Raw genomic sequence first — 18,130 nt, 5'->3', positions numbered from 1 at the left:
AGGTATCGATGCTCTGTCTGATACAGTGATACACACCTTATCCCCCATCCCCCATCCTTCCTACTCAGTACATTCCAACAGCTCAACAATTCTTCCTCTTCCTCCTCTTCGTTACTTGTTGGTCACTTCGCCCCACCTACCTATCTAAGAACATAGGTAATCTTGTTGTTGACTTCCCCGTACTCCTCGACCAAACGCACTCACAATCTCCGGCCTACGATTCCTACTCACCCACCTACCACCTACAAGTGAGAGCATCGTACACCACCCGGGGCCGGGTCCGGTCCTGTACTGTGCTGTACAAGTGCTCTCTCTCCACGTTCACCACTCTACACTCTACTCGTACCTAATTACTGGAGATACCTACCTAGGTAATTATCCCTCCGAACCGTCAGCGCGCCGTCGTCATCGGCCGTCTTTCTTGCTCCGCATCCCTCTACTATACTACTCGTACCTACGACCGGGGCGGTCCATCCACCTACGAGTACGACCACCACCACCCACCAGGGCCAAAGACCACATCACCTGTCGCTCGCCCTACTTCTTTCCTGACTTTGGCCCGGGTCAACTCCTATTTACCACTTGACTCTGACTCTTACTCTTATCTTAATTCTGACTCCGGCTCCGACTCTATCGTACTTCAACCCTTTTCTTCGCTTTCACCTTTCGACAGTCACACCATTACTCCGTGCCTACCTTCCTACCTACCTAGGTATTTATTATTGTTGTCGAGCGCACCGCACAGAAGACAGCCCATCAGCATCAGCAAAGGACAACACCATTGACATCTGATGACTACTGTGTACGGGAAGCATATAATAATCCTCAAATACTTCGGGTTGCCGCATACGGATTACGGAGTACTCCAGCATCCGGTCGAGCTAAGCACCACCACCAACATCACAGCACAGCCAGAGTTGCGCCGGGAAGTGGGTGTAGACTTGCGCCTCTCTCAAGCTTGTCCTCAACCGATCACAAGGAACCATTACGACGTACGAGTACCTCACTACCTGGCAGCTAGCGGTACCTGAAAAGGAACAATACCATCAAGTTTTTGCGCTGCGCAGGGCAGGTTCAAACCAATACCAGACGCATACTTCCACGCCTACCTCAAGGCTAATTGTTTAGTCCAACCAGTCCTCCAACCCCCATTCACAGATCATCCACCCAGATTCAAAATCCAAGACAAGTAACTAGTCAACTATTACTTGTAGCGATAGGCGGGAAGGAAGCAGCCAAACCAGGGTACTCTGAACTAAAAACCCCCCGGCCGAAGCGAAAATCGAAACGTGCAAGATCCTGCGAAACGTGTGAACCAAAATCGGCCGGCCAGTCACAGCCTCACGGTCAGGCTAGTCTCCTTCTAGCCTCTCAGATATTTCTCGGACTAAACACACAAGTTACAAACCAGCATTTCAATATCAACTGAATAACTATCCTACCAGAAAGCATTTTCAACTCACTCTCGATCGAAATTCCTTGCTTACCAACCTCTTCCTTTGGTTGCCAGAGACAAAAAAAAAACCATTCACACTGCACCTCGTCAGTGTGCGACGGGACCAACAAACATCCGAGTGCATCAACCCTTTTGTGGAGGAGGGTACATTATAGTTGACACTAAATGACAGCCCTGCCGATGGTCGCCGTTCCTGGCGATACGAACAGCATACCTTTACCAGTAGGAACAGACCTCCCGGTAGAAATTATCAGCTTCCGACGCACTATTACTCCCAGTACTTGTACCTGTACAGGTCACGGTCACAATCACGGTCACAGTCACAGTCATAGTACTTGTACGGGCACAAGCGCAAGCACAAGCACAAATAATAATACAACTGCGTCACTACCACTACCAATACCGCTATCGCAACCACCTTCGCCTCCGCCATCACTGCCACTCCGATCCAGATCTAGATATAGTAACCCCTCCACTTCTTCTTCCGCGTCCACTTCACCTTCTTCTTCAACCTCTTCCTCGCCCTCCTCTTCACCAAAGAGACGATCCAGCGCCACCCACTCCATCATCGCCAAAAACCTTCTCATGAGAAATCTCAACAACCCGGTTCTGGCACATACGGCCCGCCACAACATGAGCGGATCGGATGTGCCCCGACCTGCCTCTGCGCAGCCGTTTCTACCGACCAACAGCACCTCCGCGCCCACCTCCGCGCCCGCGACGTCAACCTCTGCACATGCGCCTGTGCCTGCCTTCTCCCTCACATCCAACCCCACCGACCTCAAGAATCCCATTTCAGCGTTAAGAGATTCTTCTACTACTCCACATAACCATCCAATCCATCACCATTCAGATGTCAAAGGAAAACCTTTGCCCTATGTCGCCTGTCACAACGGACATGGCCCTGCCATAGCGAAAGACGGTGTCGGCGCTGCCCTCACAGACACGCCCATGTCGTCAACTCCAGGAAGCCCGCGCATGTGAGTCACGTCCCCACAAATCTCAATTCCAGTTTGAGTCTTTGTCTTTCCCTTTCATTCTTCTTATCCATGCTAGCAAGAGTTGAATTTGCAACTAACATTTAATTCTTTCAGGTCTGCCATCCGAATGAATTCTTCGAATTCGACGCCGCGCATTCGTCCCACCACCCTCGATATCCCCGGGCTCACCAAGTCAAAGGTTTCTCCCGACGGCAAGATCGCACAGCGGGATGTTGGATCAAAACTCGTCATCGTCATGGTGGGTCTGCCCGCACGTGGCAAGAGTTACATCACAAAGAAGATGACGCGCTATCTTAATTGGCTCCAACACGACACCAAGATCTTCAATGTCGGCGAGAAGCGTCGTACCGCTGCGAGCGGTCACGGATACCGCCTGTCATCGGTCAGTCGCTCGGCAGAGGCAGATGCTCTGAATGACGGTTCGCAAACCCTTCCGCAGATCGCTGCAAAGCTTTTGATAAATGGTGGCTCCTCTTCGACAAATGAAGCACTATCCCCACTCGATATCGGAATTTCTGCACGCAACCTCCCCGAGGATGCCCTACAGGAGGTCGAACCCATACCGCGGGTGGTGGTGAACTCGCCGGGTCCTCAAGTGCCCACTCCGCCCAAGAAGGACGAACAGGCGCAGGAAGAGAATGGTGGGGAGGAGGACGACGATACGTTGGACCAGTCGGCGAACTTTTTCGACCCCACCAACAAGAAGGCAGCCCAGCTCCGAGAGCAATGCGCAATGGAGACTCTCGATGATCTGCTCGACTACATTCTCTTCAACAATGGTTCCGTCGGTATCTTCGATGCTACCAACAGCACTCTCGCCCGGAGGAAGCAGATCATGGAGAGGATACGGCAACGGGCTGGCCCAGAATTGAACGTCCTCTTCGTCGAGAGTCTCTGCCAGGACCCGACCTTACTTGAGTCAAACATGCGATTGAAGCTCTCCGGTCCGGATTACGAGGGTAAGGACCCCGTAGCGGCCTTGGAGGATTTCAAAAAGCGCGTTGCCATCTACGAGAAGAACTACGTTCCGATCGGAGATTACGAAGAAGACAACAACATGCCTTTCGTCAAGATGGTCGACGTCGGTCGCAAGATGATCTCGCATCAGGTAAAGGGTTTCCTTGCCGGCCAGGCCGTTTACTACCTCCTCAACTTCAACCTGGCTCCGAGAATGATCTGGATTACTCGCCACGGCGAATCCGAGGACAACCAGGCCGGCAAGATCGGCGGCGATTCCAGTCTCAGCCCCAACGGCCAGAAGTATGCCCAGGCCATGACCAGGTTCATCGACAAGCAGCGTAGCATTTGGGAGGTTCACCAAGCTGACAAGGCCGCTCATACCCATTTCCCCCCGGTTCCTGGCGATCATACCCCGCCCAATCCTTACTACGACGCCGGTGTCGAGGCGAAGAATTTCTGTGTGTGGACTTCCATGCTCAAGCGTAGCATCCAGACGGCTGAGCACTTCTGTGAGGAGGATTACGATATCAAGCAGATGAAGATGCTTGATGAGCTCAACGCTGGAATCATGGAGGGACTGACCTACGAGGAGATTAGGACTCTCCACTCAGACGAGTACGAACGACGCAAACAGGACAAGCTGGCTTACCGCTATCCGGGACCTGGAGGCGAGGGTTATCTCGACATCATCAACCGTGTCCGGCCCGTCATCGTCGAGCTGGAGAGGATGACTGACCACTGCCTTTTGGTCACTCACCGATCCGTCGCGCGTGTGCTCATCGCCTACTTCCAAGGTCTGAAACGAGAAGACGTTGCAGATCTCGACTGCCCGCTTGGTCTACTCTATCAACTTGAGCCCAAGCCGTATGGAGTCGAGTTCAAAGCCTGGCGCTACAATGCGGAACTCGACGACTTTGAGTACGTCCCCGACTATAAGCTACGACGAGCGACTTCTCACCACGCTTAATTCCGGGCCTGGACGATTCCATTCCATCCACTGTATTACAATACCCAACTTTCTACCACTTCGCATGTTTTGCGTTGTTTTTCTGCATGACCATTTCATCATCATCATTTTCACTGCATATGTACCAAAACGACAACAACGGCGATGAATGCAGGCCGCCTGATGCTTGTTTCTCAGTAGACGACTTTACCTCATTACTGCGTTGATGACTACCTATAGATAGCATTTGTCGGCGCACATGGGAGGGCATGACTGAGAGACCACAGCATTGATCCAGTCCTCTTTGTTCTTAGACCATTCATCCGTGTATTGTTTTTCTTCTCCTTTTCTTTGGCACTTGGCGTTCTATCTCAGCGGGTTTTGAGTCCGGTTCTCTCTCGATCTTTCCATCGCCGCAGCTTGGCCCAGTGGGCAGGATCATGCCCCAATCGACTGGCCGACGGGGTGGCGGGTGGATCGATTCTGTGCGTGCGTGCGTGCGTGCGTGCTCGCTTGCTCATCTGCTTGCTTGCCTGCTTGCCTACTTGCTTCCTTTCTATGGTTTGGCGTTCCATCTTGCTTCCATTGGCCGGCGTTCCATTCCGAGCTGGCGTTTCATTTTGCCGGGTCCTTTTTTTCTCGTCTCACTTCGGCAGGAGGACGGTCAATTCGTATACCTACTACACTTGATACGATTCTTACTCTTCTCTTTTCTCTTTTCTCTTTTTTTGGTGCTTTGGGCCAATGGGTGACGATGATTGCCTGTGCTGGGGCTGGCTTAGCGATAATTCACAAAAGGAGATTGGAAATAAGACGTCTTTATCTTCATCCTTTTGTACCTGACTGTGCATGATGTGACTTGACTTGACTTGACTTGACGGAGGTTAATAACACAGAAATAATGTATCACACTTCCCTAAAACCCTCGCCGTCTTCCTCTTAATCATCTCGTAGCACACAGTGAGCGGTACCATAACAACCACCACCAACCAGCCCCATCTATGCCACGAACTCCACCCACCTCCTTTCCCTCTCCTCTTACCCACTCATAACGACATGGACACATCATCGGTCACACGCATGTTCAGCATTAAAGAGCTTGAATGTGGTTTCTCTTCATGCTATATACTGTCGATCGATTGAAAGAGATTCGGGTTTGGATGGGCGAACAGAATGGATTGTTCAACGGGTTGTACGATCTAGGTAGTACGAACCTACTACTTTTGTTTTGTGTGTATGTGATGCAGGGTGGTGAAGGTGAACATGAACGTGAACATGATGGTGAACATGAACGTGAACATGAAGATCATCGTGAGGATGAACGTGAACGTGAACGTGAAGATCAAAGTGAGGACAATAGTAAAGATGATGGTGAAAGTAAAGACAAGAGTGAGTAGGGAAGTAGGATACTGTTTCAAGTAGAAAAGATGCTAGGAGGGGGTTTAACACGTAAATGTAGGCAGCCAGCTTGCACTTTTTAATTTAGAATAGAGGTTAGACTAAGAGGTATGTTATTTCCTACACTATTCTCTGAAAACAATCTAGATTCATCCTCTCCCCTTTGTTGTAAACTCTGCTTTTAGTCCTTGACTCTGTAACCTAGCTTAATTCAAGTATCAATTTATACTCGTCTTTCCCTCTCCTACGCTACTACCACTCAGTGTTAATAAATATTTAGCCAAATTTCTTTGAGGATCCTTTGGTTGGTTCAGTCTGTAAAGGTCCTCTGTAATGATGTTAAAGGTCGCCCGTTTAGTTTCGTCGTCTCCAATTTCGTCGTCATGGACGCATGTCCACATCTCCTACTAGTGTAGGGACATGGACACTTCTCGTAGTTACTTCTTTAGTTGGACTCTTTATGCAGCACCGCTGCCGCTGAGAAACTCGACATTGCTGTCCTCGTCCCATCTTTCGGCCTTGGCTCGTTCCATGCCGTGCGTGACTCTAAAGTGGCAGTTGTTGCCATACTGGCAACTTCCTACGTCTCTTTCGTGGGAGCACTGGTGTCCAAGGTCTGATTTGTGTCGGGTTAGTAATAGTAGAGGTAATTGCAAACTATTGCCCTTCTGAGGATAGGGGAAGTGCTCACAGCAGTCGAAGTTCTCGCAGCCGCGATCTTTGCATAGGAGCTGGCGGGTCTTATAGCGCAGGGCGTTGAGCTCGGAGGTGCTGAGTTTCGGCTCGTGTTGGAATCGACAGGATGTACCACTGGGACACTGGCCTCGATTCAAATGCCAATTGTTACACAGGTTACGGCCGGTCTATTCACGTTATCAACTTCAAGGTCACACCTTTGGTCATCGCCATGCCGGGATCAGTCTTACCTCGTTCATGCGTCGAGTGAGTGCGACGGAACCGTTTTCATCCCTTGGAGGAAGAGGCTCGTCCAACCGCTGACCATTCTTGTTATAATAAATATATTTTTTCTTTTTCTGACCTTTAGTCTGGAGGGATATGGTATTTCCACTTGCTCCGTTCTTTCCCACAGTGGCCCACGTTGAGTCGACTGAGCCAGACCTTGAAGCACTCACAGCGGGACTTGCTGGTTGGACAGGCGATGGTTGAACAGGGGCGGATTGAACAGGGGCTGGCTGAACAGAGACAGGACTCTGTCTTTTCGGGATTGGAGTCTGTACCTCAGGCCCCGGTGAAGCAATTCCGGACTGGGCGTTGCCGTTTGATGCGGTTCTCAATACCGTATGTGGCACAGCTGGTTTAAGAGGTGGGACATAGTCAGGAAGGGGATTTGTTCTGAAGACGGCATCGAAACGGGCGCGGTGAAAGTTGGGCAGTTCCGCGAAACCGCGCGCAGGCTCGGTTGACTCAAGCAAGGTAATGCGGGACGCCTTGGTCAAATCGTGTTTGTATTGATCTAGATTAAGGAGATAGCCGGAATCATGAGATCCCGCGAAGATGATGTGCTTGCAGGTGGGATTGTCACCGAATGTGCGAAGCATTTCTAATTGGCAGGCATTAGCAGAAAGAAAAGGAAATGGCGTTGCTCAGGTCGTCACCTTTGATCCGATAATCGGCTCGCTCCTTCCCTTGACCGACATCTATAATACTGAATAGTGGTTGGTTGACTCCGAATGACTGGGCAAATGCGCGTAGCTCTGTGGGGTGTCTGAGGAGCAAAACACTGGCGAGCTTTTGTGCCAGCTTGTCCAGGCTGACGTAGACATGCACCATTATTGGCCACTTCCTGGAGATGCCACCGTATAACGATTCCACGTGTTGCTGGATGGAAGCCTGCAGTTTAGAAGCGGCTTCTGATCCGCCATCGGCACCAGCCTTAAGCAATAGATCTTGAAACTATGAAGTGTGTCAGTCAGCCGTTCAGCCTTGCTGGTACAATGGGCCTGCGAATAGTTTCTTACAATAAATCCATCACCATCAATCAAAGCCAATACAAAATTGGAACTTTCCTATTCTAATTAGTGATTTGCTGCACTGGAATTCGCATCGTGGTTTCTCACTAAACTATTTCGAAGCTGGGTCGTCTCTAGCTCGAGGGCTTTCTTTTCAAGATGATAAGCACGACGGACTGTCTGTTCACTGTGGAAATCATCCTTTAGAATGGTATGCTCTTCCAGGAGATTTCTATACTTTTGGATGAGGTCCTAGAAAGATTCAGCAAGCATATTCCCAGTGCGATAGCGGCGGTGCAGAACCCACAGTCACGAGCTGATCTCGAGCCTCGTCTGAGCGCCTGAAGCTTTCAAGCTTGAAGGCGTAGTGGTCCAACTCGCCCTGGTATGAGTTGCTAAATTCTACCATGACGGGCTAGTAAACATATGGATACTCTTCTATTTGCAATTGGGAAGAGCCTCGTAAGTTAGGTAGGTATTTTAGGAAGGGAGGAAGAGATGGCGTTGAAAAAGAGGGGGTTTGCAAGGCAGCAAGTGTGCTCAGCTGGGAAGGTCCCAAGAGCAGAACTTATTCAGCGAATGCGAGGCTTTCCGTTACACAACGCCCAAAGTTTGATCGTTTATGAGGTGGCAGGTTACAAGGAACATTGGTTATCTATCCGTACTTTAAGAAAGGTGGAATCGAGCGGAAGGTCAGCAGCAAGTATGCTCGCTGATTATTTGCATTTGTTCTGCACGAGCCAACGTTTGAAGCAGGAATGATTCCCACGTCTGTGGTTTCATAGCTAACTTCTTAGCCCATTCTAAACGGTGATACACATACTTGTAGCTCTCGAGCATATGTTCTTTCGATTTGTATGAGTCCAAAATCATTGCGTCGTCTACGGAGTATTTTGAGGTCTCCTCACTTATTGTGAAACTTTGTAAATTACTACGTGGCTCGGTGGCGCTATGTTTGCTTCTCTCCCAACGAAAAAACAAGCACCTCGCGACGATACATCTCATCTCCAATCAAGACGTGATGTGCCGAACTCAGTTGTTGCAAGGAAGACAATCCTCAACCTCTCACATGGAGTACCCACGTTACATGGCATAGAGCCAGCGGCACGCTAACACTGTGATTCGACGCGAGTCTGATGGGAATGGATTTCGTCGTCTCGGTACCCTCAAGCCAACTTGGCAATCAAGTCTGTCTATTCTATCGATTATGTACTTCGTACCTCGTAATATATATTATATCTTCCTCCTTTGATCCAAATGTGCATGTGATTCGGCCCATTGCGGAGTCGTACACACAAATGCAAGGCAGCCAACCGCACTTCGTAATTCAACTTCTACCTAACCCAATCCAGGCCAGGCCAGGGTAGCTGCCTACTCCAGTGTCCGAACCGGTGATGATATAATACTCCTCCTTCATTCAGGAAATGCCGGAAGCAATTCAACCTCACTGTGACGCACAGATATATTGTTTACGGAGAGTTAGCATCCGCGACAGGTGCAATTGTTAATACTTGTACCTTTTATACCCCTCACGCGACCACTGTTTCCTCTGGAATGCTCAAAATTCCGTGTCACTAAACAATCCGCAGATTCAATTGTTCCCTTGGAACATATCGATTTCGGTTGACTGAAAGTAGCCCATATTGGCCAGAAAGCCGCGTGAGAGCATATCCAAAACCCACACCAATCACTACAGAGTCTTCGTAGAACGATCATGTCTTCAGCTAAGAAAGTCCGCACCCAACCTCCCTACGAGCTCCTCTACTGGCCCGTCATCCCTGGCCGCGGCGAGTTTATCCGCCTGGTCTTCGAGGCGACCGGAACCTCCTACAAAGACATATCCAACGAATCCAAGGACGGCATCAACGCCGTGCTCGCCTGCAAAGACGACAAACTAACGGTCGACGACGACGGCAACCCGCCGGCCTTCGCACCACCTGCTCTCCGTGTTCCAGGCGAGGGCAAGGACGGGAAATCGCTCGTTCTTTACCAAACCCCAGCCATTCTGTCCTACTTGGGAGATAAGCTAGATCTGGCTGGAGAAGACGAGGCGGAGAAGCATTGGGTACTGAGCCATGCGCTGACGGCTCTCGATCTCAACAATGAGACCCACGACACGCACCACCCTATCTCTGTCGGTGCCTACTACGAGGATCAGAAGGACGAGGCTCTGAAGAGGGCGACTGACTTCAGAGAGAACCGTATACCCAAGTTCTTTGGCTACTTCGAGCGTGTGCTCAAGGGCAACGAACCCCAGGGAGAGGGGAAGCACTTGGTTGGAAAGAAACTCTCATACGCTGATACAACACTCTGGCATGTGCTCAATGGGCTCAAGTTTGCGTTTCCGAAAGAGGTGGAGGCGAGAGAGAAGGACTATCCCTTGCTATTTGAGTCGTTCTACACGAGCGTGCAAGAGCGGAGTGGACTGAAGGAATATCTTGCCAGCGACAGGCGACAACCATATAGCAATGGCGTCTTCAGGCACTACCCAGAGCTAGACAGACAGTAGATAAATCAGGCAACCGTTGGGAGACGTCAGTATGATGCACGAGAAAAAGTTCAAGCAATTTGAAAAAGGCCATCACATCAAAATGAAAATCAATTGGTATCATACGCCCAAACATGGGCACGAATCATATTTTTTGAGACCAAGGACACATGATGCATGAGTTATGCCCTAGCCGTACGCCTGAACCATGAATGCCCAAGTTTTCCGCCTAGTAGTCCGCAGCAGCCTGGGGGAACTCGAAGTTCACACCCTTGCCAGTGAGGCGCTTGTACACCTCAGAGTAGGTGTCGAGCCTGTAGTCAACACCACCGCGCTCCTTCTCGTCGAGGATGACCTTGAGGATCTTGGATCCGTCCTCACGGGTCCTGGTGCGCTTGCCAACGATCTCGACGGGGTAGACGAGGTCGGTGAGGATAGCGTCGTGGACGGCAGTGAGAGTTCGGGAGCGGGGACGCTTCTGGGTCTGGGAAGTGCGGGAGCGGTTGGAGCGCTTGGGACGGGGGAGAATGCGGCGGGAAGCGATGATCAAAACGTGGCGGTCAGAGAACTTCTTCTCGAGCTCACGAGTGAGACTGAAAAAAATTAGCACTCGAACATGGCTAGTGAAGTCTCAATTTTACATACCGCTGCTGGGTCTTGTGCCAGCCCTGGAGAGTAGGGACAGGGACGAAGATGACAATGGCCTTCCTGCCATGACCGACCTCGATCTAAGAATCCTGGTGTCAGCGTACTGAAGCTGCCCAGTGCCCACCGCCTCTTCGTTTCAACAAGATATTGTATGGGTATGCAATGGCTTCGGCGATCGAGAGCGCATCGATGGAAGGATTTGTGTTGTAGACTGGCGGAGTTGCTTCATCTTACCTCGCGAGCGGAGACGAACTGAAGAGCGCGAAGAGAGGTCTTCAAGTCGGGGATGTTGGTCTCGAGGTCGTAGAGAGCATTGGCGATGCTCGTCTCGATCTCGGACGGGTTCTGCCTCGAGGGGCTGTTGGGGGCGATCTTGTTCAAGGCAGGCGACGACATTTTGGCGGTTTTGGTCGTTGAGTTGTCGATGTGAACTGTCGTGGTCTTTGAAATTCAAAAGTTGTAAAACGAAGAGTGCGAGTCGCTTCTCGTTAGCGCCTTGGCAACTACCACGGTTCAATCAATAATCCGATGCGTCCCAATCTCGGGTCAATTACGAACACCAGTTTGCATCTCAGTCGTCACATCTGTCAAATCTTGAAAAAATGTCGGAATGAAGAGTAATACTATTATTTCTACTGATTAAAATCTATGTATATTTTGTGGCCATTCTGTGCCTTTTGTTGCCGATGCATCTCAGCGCCTAATCTTTGTAGATGGGAATTATCCAGTACATGATTCCGTTGATGATCGCTGCCGTCAAGTCTCCAAACCAGTGGATGTAGTGGTAATTGAATTGGTCTGGAAGGCATTAGTGGAAGATATGGTTATTTTGCATAGGTTGCTTACCGGCTGCTGACATCAGGCCCAAGCATCGTGCGGGATTCAATGCTGCTTTTGTCAGTCGAGAAGCCTCTCATTTCACTCATCATGTACTCACAAGCTCCCGTATAGCCTGGCCTGGCAATTCCGGACACGAAGCTGGTGAATCCAAGAGCCATGCCTACCAACAAGGACGAAACTGCAGGACCAAAGACCTGTCTCTGACGAGGATCGAGACCGACACCAAAAGCGATAAAAATCAGGCCAAACGATGTCATTGTCTCAAATACATATCTGCTGGCCGTTAGCGTGCTGTCTCATGTCTGGAATGGGGATGTAGCGTACGCTTGGCCAGGGGTGATGATAGAGGTGTCAATGTAGCACCCTGGGATCATGCCAAAGGCCTGTTTACTACCGATGGCCGCGCGAAGCATGAAGCCCGCAACCACGGCTCCTGTGCATTGAAAGATGACGTAGAGGACGGTACGCGGGAAAATGGAGAGGCGGGCAAAAAAGGTCGACAGAGTGATGAAGGGATTAAAATGACCACCTAGAGAGCGTTGAGCGATGCGTCGCCTTTTGGATTCATTCTTTCGTTACTTACCTGAAACGGGTCCTCCGACGAAAATGAAGAATGATATAAGAAGGGCGTTCAAAACACCTGCAAATCCAGCTGCAGTCAATGGTGTAGAGGCGCTGGCGAAGCTGCTGCCGGGCCCAAGTCCAATAGAGAAAAGACCAGACAAGAAGATTTGGAGGCATGTTCCAACACCTTCCAAAGTCGCTTCTTTCCAGAGCTCGCCGTCTGCGAAAGCGATCAACCGAAAACTATCTCTCCAGGTAAAAGTCCCCGAAACGTCAGGAACCTTTTCAGCGATTGTTGAGTAATGCGAATCATTACGGGGAAGCGTGAATTCCTGGTTTCCACCAATACGTCCAACGAAAGGTCGTGAAGATACGGAGGGCTCTTGCATTATCCCTTTTCGTCGTTTATGAAGTTCCTGTGATGCCGAGGAATCCGCCAGCTCGACATCCTGTGTTGTCGCTGTGCCCATGTTCTCGAAATGCATGGTTTCAAAGGATCAATGTTGCTGACTTTCGACAAAGGAATAATCTGGCGAACACTGAGAATTGTGAGAAGAGAGATTCATGTTTCTTCTTACGAGTTCGACAATTTGACAAGAGGGCGTTGTTTGATACCATAAGCATTACGAGCTATCCGCTAGCAAACTAACCCTACCTGACCTTAGTCATGAGCTATTTGCACTGCTACTGTCTCGTCAGCGATTAGTACTCATAAACGGCTCAAACGGACCGACAGCACTGCACAGTCGTTGGCCAAAGAAATGCGCCGCTATCGAGATCGTGCCATCATCAGCACAGGGGTTGAGCTGAAACGGGTATTTCCCAAAGTGCAACCCCACATACATGCCGCATGTTCTTTTGGTGATCCCACTGCTCCCCTGCAGGTCTGTCTGTCCTGGGATAACGTTAATTAATAAATAGGCATGTCACCAAAAGCATGTACAAACCTCTCCGCATGCTGTGCTGCGAGTCGTTCACTCGATTAACTAATACTCCGTCCCTCGGATACGTCATATCCATTAATTGCAAATACAACATTAAGCCCATGCACTACTAGTACACGGCGTTTGTGATCCGAAGCATTGTATCGATCGGCATCAACGTCGGCGTCTGCAGGCGTGTTCTAACCTTCCGAGGTTAATCATTAATTGACTCACGGAGGCCCTCCAGAGAATGTTCTAGCTTTCGTAGAGAAATAATGGTGTGCAAAAGAAGAAGAGAACATCTATAATGCAATGTGTGGTCGGTGGAGTTCAGATTTAGTATTAGGTATAGCTATGAGGCTCGCATAATTGTGGTCAATCTACAAACACGATATTGCGAGGTCGATTCTCAATGCAATTGCATCAGGACAATCAATGAACATAATGAGGTTGTCAGTAACCTACAAATAGGGGTTCGATACATGCATAGTAATGCCACGGCCTTCCAACTACCTTTTGATAGTACATATGTAAGTGCTTCTTCAGCGTGGCACGTTCAAAGTTATGCCTTTAGCATTCACGTTCGAAGAATCTTTTCAATGAAAAACTCAAGGATTGACCACTGCCGAAATGTCTGCCTGCAAACTGAATTCATTGGTGAACTCCAGTGTCTTTTTCCAAAGCCGCTGGCCTTCATCTCTGCCATAAGCTGTCTTCATCATTGAAGGTAACTCGTACAGCTTTTCCCAGTTGTGCTGCAACGCACCCCAGATACTGGTATGCCTGAACTGCCTGCTGCGGCCGTGGAAAGCAAAAGTTCGAGCCAGTCCTACGGGACCAAGGGCTTCCAATCTATCTGCATCAAGCACCACCGCCAGCTCTTTATGCTCGTTGCAGATTCTTCGGACATGGCCTGGTCTTCGCTTCTCGTTCCTATACGACACGTTTGTTGCAATGATCTGGACCTTCCGTGCCAGTTGTTTAGAAGCACCACACTTGATAAGCATCTTCTCCTTGATGCGTTCGCCACTCTCCCAGAAACGTAGGTATTTGTGGTCGCCCACGTCGTGCATCAAGCAGCCTAGAAAGACAACCAGAGGGTTCAATTCAATGGCAAACATCGGGTCGGAATTCCATATTCGGTCGGCGTTTGCGACTACTCTTTGAATGTGCTCATAGTCGTGTGTGTTATCATATCGCTTCATATATTTGCGAACTCTAATGCATACCCTCTCAGCAAGAGCGTCATCCTTTGGATCCAGGTGGGGAAATACAAGAAGTAACGAGCTGACGTCTTGTGGTGAATCGAGGTATGGGCCTGGCACTTTGGGATTGTGGCCGTATGCCTCTGACGGTGCACCAGTATTACGACGTGGTAATGGCGGCATACGTTGGGGTGGCATTGTATGTTGTGGGAATAGTTTTGCGCAATGTGAGTAAAGTAAAATCAGAGTGGTACCATAGCTCAATTGGAGCAAGAGGAAAATTGAATTGGAGGAGGAAGAAGTTAACAGTAAAGCTTGCTATCATACATCATTCAAATTGTGAGTGAATTACTGAGAGAGCTCTCGCATCTTGTTTGAACGTGCTAGTGTCGAGGCATAAGGTTTGTTACTATTGAGGAATCTCTTGCATCTGAAGCGTGATGATGTTTTAAGTTGCTGCAGGATGCTTGGTCCCCTCACCGCGAAAATGGAGCCGTGTCATGCGGCTCACGCCCTGTATCAGGTACCCCAACTGTTACAGTCATTGCAAAGTGATAGTTAATTCAGACTCTTGTCTGAACTGTACAGCAAAATCTTCCAGAATCTTGTGCCTCGCTTGTGCCAATTCACGCCCCGTAGTGGTCTTCATCATGCCCTCCAATTTGAACAGTTTTTCGGTAAAATGATCTACTGCCCTATTTAAACGGTTAGCTTGATTGGAATGAATTGCTGCACGTCTTACTGACCTTGACATAGGCTTATCTGGACACTTCGCAGCGCCATAAGAAAAGGCCCTTCCGACACCAATGGCACCAATTGCATCGAGGCGATCGGAGTCCTGCACAATAGCTAGCTCGGGATGCTCCAGCAAAACCTCTTTGACAGCTTCCGGCTTTTTCGTTTCCACGCTGTAGCTGACATGTTTTGCGATTGCCTGGACCTTCAATGCAAGATGCTCCGGGGCTCCTAGCTCTACCAAGACCCTTGATATCTGTTGCTCGACATCTTCACCGGGCTTCGCATATTTCCGATCTCCAACGTCGTGAAGAAGGGCTGCAAGGAAGAGAGCCGAGGTGTCGTATTTCTGGGCTGGGTTGGCTTTGAGTTCTGCTTCCAAAATGCGGTTGGCATTGGAAACGACCCGCAGGATGTGAAGGAAATCGTGGGAGTTGTCGTGTCCAGGCTGAGACATGTATTCATGAACGTATTTCACAACGCTCTTGAACAAATCTGCATCTTCTTCCTTGATAGGCACAACAGGATAAGGGATTGAGCTTGGAGTGGCCATATTGTGTGAATTCGAGAATTGCTTGGATCGAATGCAATGAATGTTTAGGTGTATGAACTTGAAGCAAGCCCTTTGATTTATATGTTTTCTGATAGGTAGACGTCAAGCTGTTATATCAGCAAGTAAGACGCGTCTATTTCAGAGCGTTGACTGTATAATATCGCGTTTTGTGTGGTACGCGGTGTCATGTGGTAGACGACTTATCCCGTGTTGAGTAAAGTGTCGTTGCTTTGCATCATAACCCAAGTCTGCTTGGGGGACGGAAGCGCAGGCAGCAGCAGCGTTGAACGAATGAATATTAGATTAATGTCAGATTAAGCCCTTCCAAGATGATGAAGGGCAGATTGTTTGTGTTTATATGGAAGGTCCATGAAAATTTGATTAAGAACCTTCCTCTTGAAGGTAGAATATTGATACGAGAGCACTCACTAAAAGAAGCGACTCCAGGCGGACAAATGTCGGTGCAGATTACAGTATCTCAAACCTTGTGAATGTAAATCGTTCAAGAGTCAGTTGTACACAATTATGATTAATTCCATTCTTATTGTAAGGAGTGGAAAGTTATCTGGTAGTCTTGCAGTGGGTTCGAGGTCTAATAATACTTGCCGAAGGATGAGCCTCTGAGCCTATGAGGTACTCGTAGCTTGTGTTCGGGGAACTTGCCGTAGACCTCGGCAGCCACGCGACATGACTTCACGTATGTCCCTGCCACCTCCTGCTTTGTCGACCTCAAGCCCCGCGACATCCAACATCTTGCGTCCGCAAGCATGTACAAGCAAGCGACGCAGAGGACCACGGAGGTCCTGTCTATGCCATCAAAATGGCTGGGCGCATATTCCGACTTTATCACCAAGAACAACAGCGCAGTCACTCAGGTCGAATCGGCGCTGCGCTCCTTAACATACATCATACCCGGTGCGCAAACGTTGCCCACTTGATTTCATCAAAGCAAAATCCTAACTATCGCAGGCCGATATAGAGAATCCGAAATCGCGTCAGAATCTTGTATGTTCCCTTTGGTGGTAGTGTAAACGCCTTATCTAACAGTCTATAGTGCACAGCGGCGTTCAGCTCCTTTCATTATACCATGATTCTCTCCTTGCAAAGGCAGTCGCGCGCCTTCCTGGCTCGCCGCGCCATCATCCTTCTCCGCATAATCGATACACTAGCTTCTGGACTCAGAGATCACCGACTTACAAACGTGTTGCGCTTCTTCTGCAGATGGTCCAGTACACCGAGCTCCTCTGGGAAATGGCAGCGAAGAGGAAAGGCGAGAAGATGCGATGGCGTGTTATCGTATTATTGGAGGTCGTGAAGGCGTTCTGTAGGCTTCTCCTGATGCGCCTGACCAACTCGAGGCCGCTATTGTCTCCACCATTGCCTCAGAGAGAGGTAGATCCCTCTAGCTTGGAAGATTCCAACGCCTCTGCGGACGGCATGGATACTCCACCAAGTGAGCAATCAGTGGAGATGGAGAACTGGAAAATGCCTCGAACTGGCTTGTCTCTACCAAGCCTTCCGGATTCCTCGGATATCTCGAGCTATCTGCTTTCTAAAGTCCTGACCGCAGACGATATCAAGCCTCCAAAGGCCCTTCTACACCGAGTGAGTGGCAAAGGCGAGATTGCCGAAGTATTGCACATCCTACGACCCGTCGCATACGCTATCGCAATGCAACATTTCCGTGGAGATAGGAAGAGCTGGCGACCTTGGTTGATTGGCTTGAGCATTGAGTACGGCGCACGTCAATTGGCAAAGAAGGACTTCCAGGAACGTCTAGCAGGCGGACTTAGGGGCTTGACCGGTTTGGAAAAGGAGGAGCTGAAGAAACGAGGCTGGGCCCTCGGATGGTGGATGATGCGGGGTGCGTTCTACGAAAACATCACCAAGTAAGTACATGATGGGAGATTCGCCTATGATGCGCATAGACTAATGAACAACAGGGCTTGGATACACAGTGTCACTCGAAGGCTTCGAAACAAGCCTCTCTTGGATATTGTCGGAGGTGTTATCGAAGACTATGAATTCCTCTGGGACCAGTACTACTTCCCGACAGCCACAATGTAATTTCTTTTGTTGGCGTTCATTGCTCTCTGTTACTGTGTTTGCGTATTGGGTGCGGGCTTTTGTTGTATTGATAGGGACTTGGGAATGGATGATACCGATTACTGGGGAAGGGCAGGAGGATTTAACATGATATCTACTTGCGAGACTACCGGAATAGTCTGCATTCGCGATAGTATATATAATTCACCACGCATCGCAGCAATGCGTGCTATACCATTTTGAATGATACTTACTACTCGAAATTTGGAATCACGCAAGAACATAAATAATTATCTTCTACTGATGTCATGATAGGAATGTATGAGTGTTCCCATAGATGTTCCGTACGCTGACGCAGTTCCTCGTGTGCCTGTTATGCCAAGCTTTCGGAGCTTAG

General features: G+C 49.4%; 8 protein-coding genes across 8 annotated transcripts; 3 read left to right on the top strand and 5 right to left on the bottom strand.

Moving 5' to 3' along the window:
- Positions 1-2,089: 2,089 nt before the first annotated feature.
- BU24DRAFT_462616 (bifunctional 6-phosphofructo-2-kinase/fructose-2,6-bisphosphate 2-phosphatase) lies at positions 2,090-4,384 on the top strand (the record flags this gene model as incomplete). The annotated part of the gene is made up of 2 exons (XM_033532028.1): positions 2,090-2,436; positions 2,551-4,384. The coding sequence occupies 2 exons, from the start codon at positions 2,090-2,092 to the stop codon at positions 4,382-4,384; spliced, it is 2,181 nt and encodes a 726-aa protein (XP_033384802.1).
- Positions 4,385-5,824: 1,440 nt separating this feature from the next.
- BU24DRAFT_450977 (uncharacterized protein) lies at positions 5,825-8,412 on the bottom strand. Its single transcript, XM_033531070.1, has 7 exons — positions 8,039-8,412; positions 7,840-7,983; positions 7,741-7,788; positions 7,378-7,675; positions 6,688-7,322; positions 6,453-6,624; positions 5,825-6,377 (listed from the first exon to the last, which is right to left on the bottom strand). Exons 1-7 carry the CDS (start codon positions 8,138-8,140, stop codon positions 6,220-6,222), a joined length of 1,557 nt encoding a protein of 518 aa, XP_033384801.1. The 5' UTR covers positions 8,141-8,412; the 3' UTR covers positions 5,825-6,219.
- Positions 8,413-9,141: 729 nt separating this feature from the next.
- On the top strand, positions 9,142-10,351 carry BU24DRAFT_422803 (glutathione S-transferase protein-like protein). The gene has a single exon (XM_033528080.1). It carries the CDS (start codon positions 9,446-9,448, stop codon positions 10,238-10,240), a length of 795 nt encoding a protein of 264 aa, XP_033384800.1. The 5' UTR covers positions 9,142-9,445; the 3' UTR covers positions 10,241-10,351.
- A 36-nt stretch (positions 10,352-10,387) lies between these two features.
- Positions 10,388-11,263, bottom strand: BU24DRAFT_492539 (ribosomal protein S7e; the record flags this gene model as incomplete). Its single annotated transcript, XM_033533897.1, has 3 exons — positions 10,388-10,812; positions 10,865-10,947; positions 11,102-11,263. The coding sequence occupies 3 exons, from the start codon at positions 11,261-11,263 to the stop codon at positions 10,449-10,451; spliced, it is 609 nt and encodes a 202-aa protein (XP_033384799.1). The 3' UTR covers positions 10,388-10,448.
- A 304-nt stretch (positions 11,264-11,567) lies between these two features.
- Positions 11,568-12,756, bottom strand: BU24DRAFT_409560 (aquaporin-like protein; the record flags this gene model as incomplete). Its single annotated transcript, XM_033525930.1, has 5 exons — positions 11,568-11,665; positions 11,714-11,755; positions 11,805-11,980; positions 12,032-12,236; positions 12,291-12,756. The coding sequence occupies 5 exons, from the start codon at positions 12,754-12,756 to the stop codon at positions 11,568-11,570; spliced, it is 987 nt and encodes a 328-aa protein (XP_033384798.1).
- A 1,046-nt stretch (positions 12,757-13,802) lies between these two features.
- Positions 13,803-14,597, bottom strand: BU24DRAFT_462611 (uncharacterized protein; the record flags this gene model as incomplete). The annotated part of the gene is made up of 1 exon (XM_033532027.1): positions 13,803-14,597. One exon carries the CDS (start codon positions 14,595-14,597, stop codon positions 13,803-13,805), a length of 795 nt encoding a protein of 264 aa, XP_033384797.1.
- A 68-nt stretch (positions 14,598-14,665) lies between these two features.
- Positions 14,666-15,876, bottom strand: BU24DRAFT_450973 (uncharacterized protein). The gene is made up of 2 exons (XM_033531069.1): positions 15,146-15,876; positions 14,666-15,094 (listed from the first exon to the last, which is right to left on the bottom strand). The coding sequence occupies exons 1-2, from the start codon at positions 15,685-15,687 to the stop codon at positions 14,941-14,943; spliced, it is 696 nt and encodes a 231-aa protein (XP_033384796.1). The 5' UTR covers positions 15,688-15,876; the 3' UTR covers positions 14,666-14,940.
- A 151-nt stretch (positions 15,877-16,027) lies between these two features.
- On the top strand, positions 16,028-17,993 carry BU24DRAFT_391755 (peroxisomal membrane protein pex16). The gene is made up of 4 exons (XM_033525124.1): positions 16,028-16,602; positions 16,657-16,692; positions 16,742-17,576; positions 17,631-17,993. The coding sequence occupies exons 1-4, from the start codon at positions 16,455-16,457 to the stop codon at positions 17,752-17,754; spliced, it is 1,143 nt and encodes a 380-aa protein (XP_033384795.1). The 5' UTR covers positions 16,028-16,454; the 3' UTR covers positions 17,755-17,993.
- The last annotated feature ends 137 nt before the right edge of the window (positions 17,994-18,130 follow it).

The sequence above is a fragment of the Aaosphaeria arxii genome (assembly GCF_010015735.1).
Source record: "Aaosphaeria arxii CBS 175.79 unplaced genomic scaffold BU24scaffold_4, whole genome shotgun sequence".
Lineage (NCBI taxonomy): Eukaryota > Fungi > Ascomycota > Dothideomycetes > Pleosporales > Aaosphaeria > Aaosphaeria arxii.
Note: the sequence above shows the minus strand (reverse complement) of the source record. Positions and strands in the feature narration are given on the sequence as shown.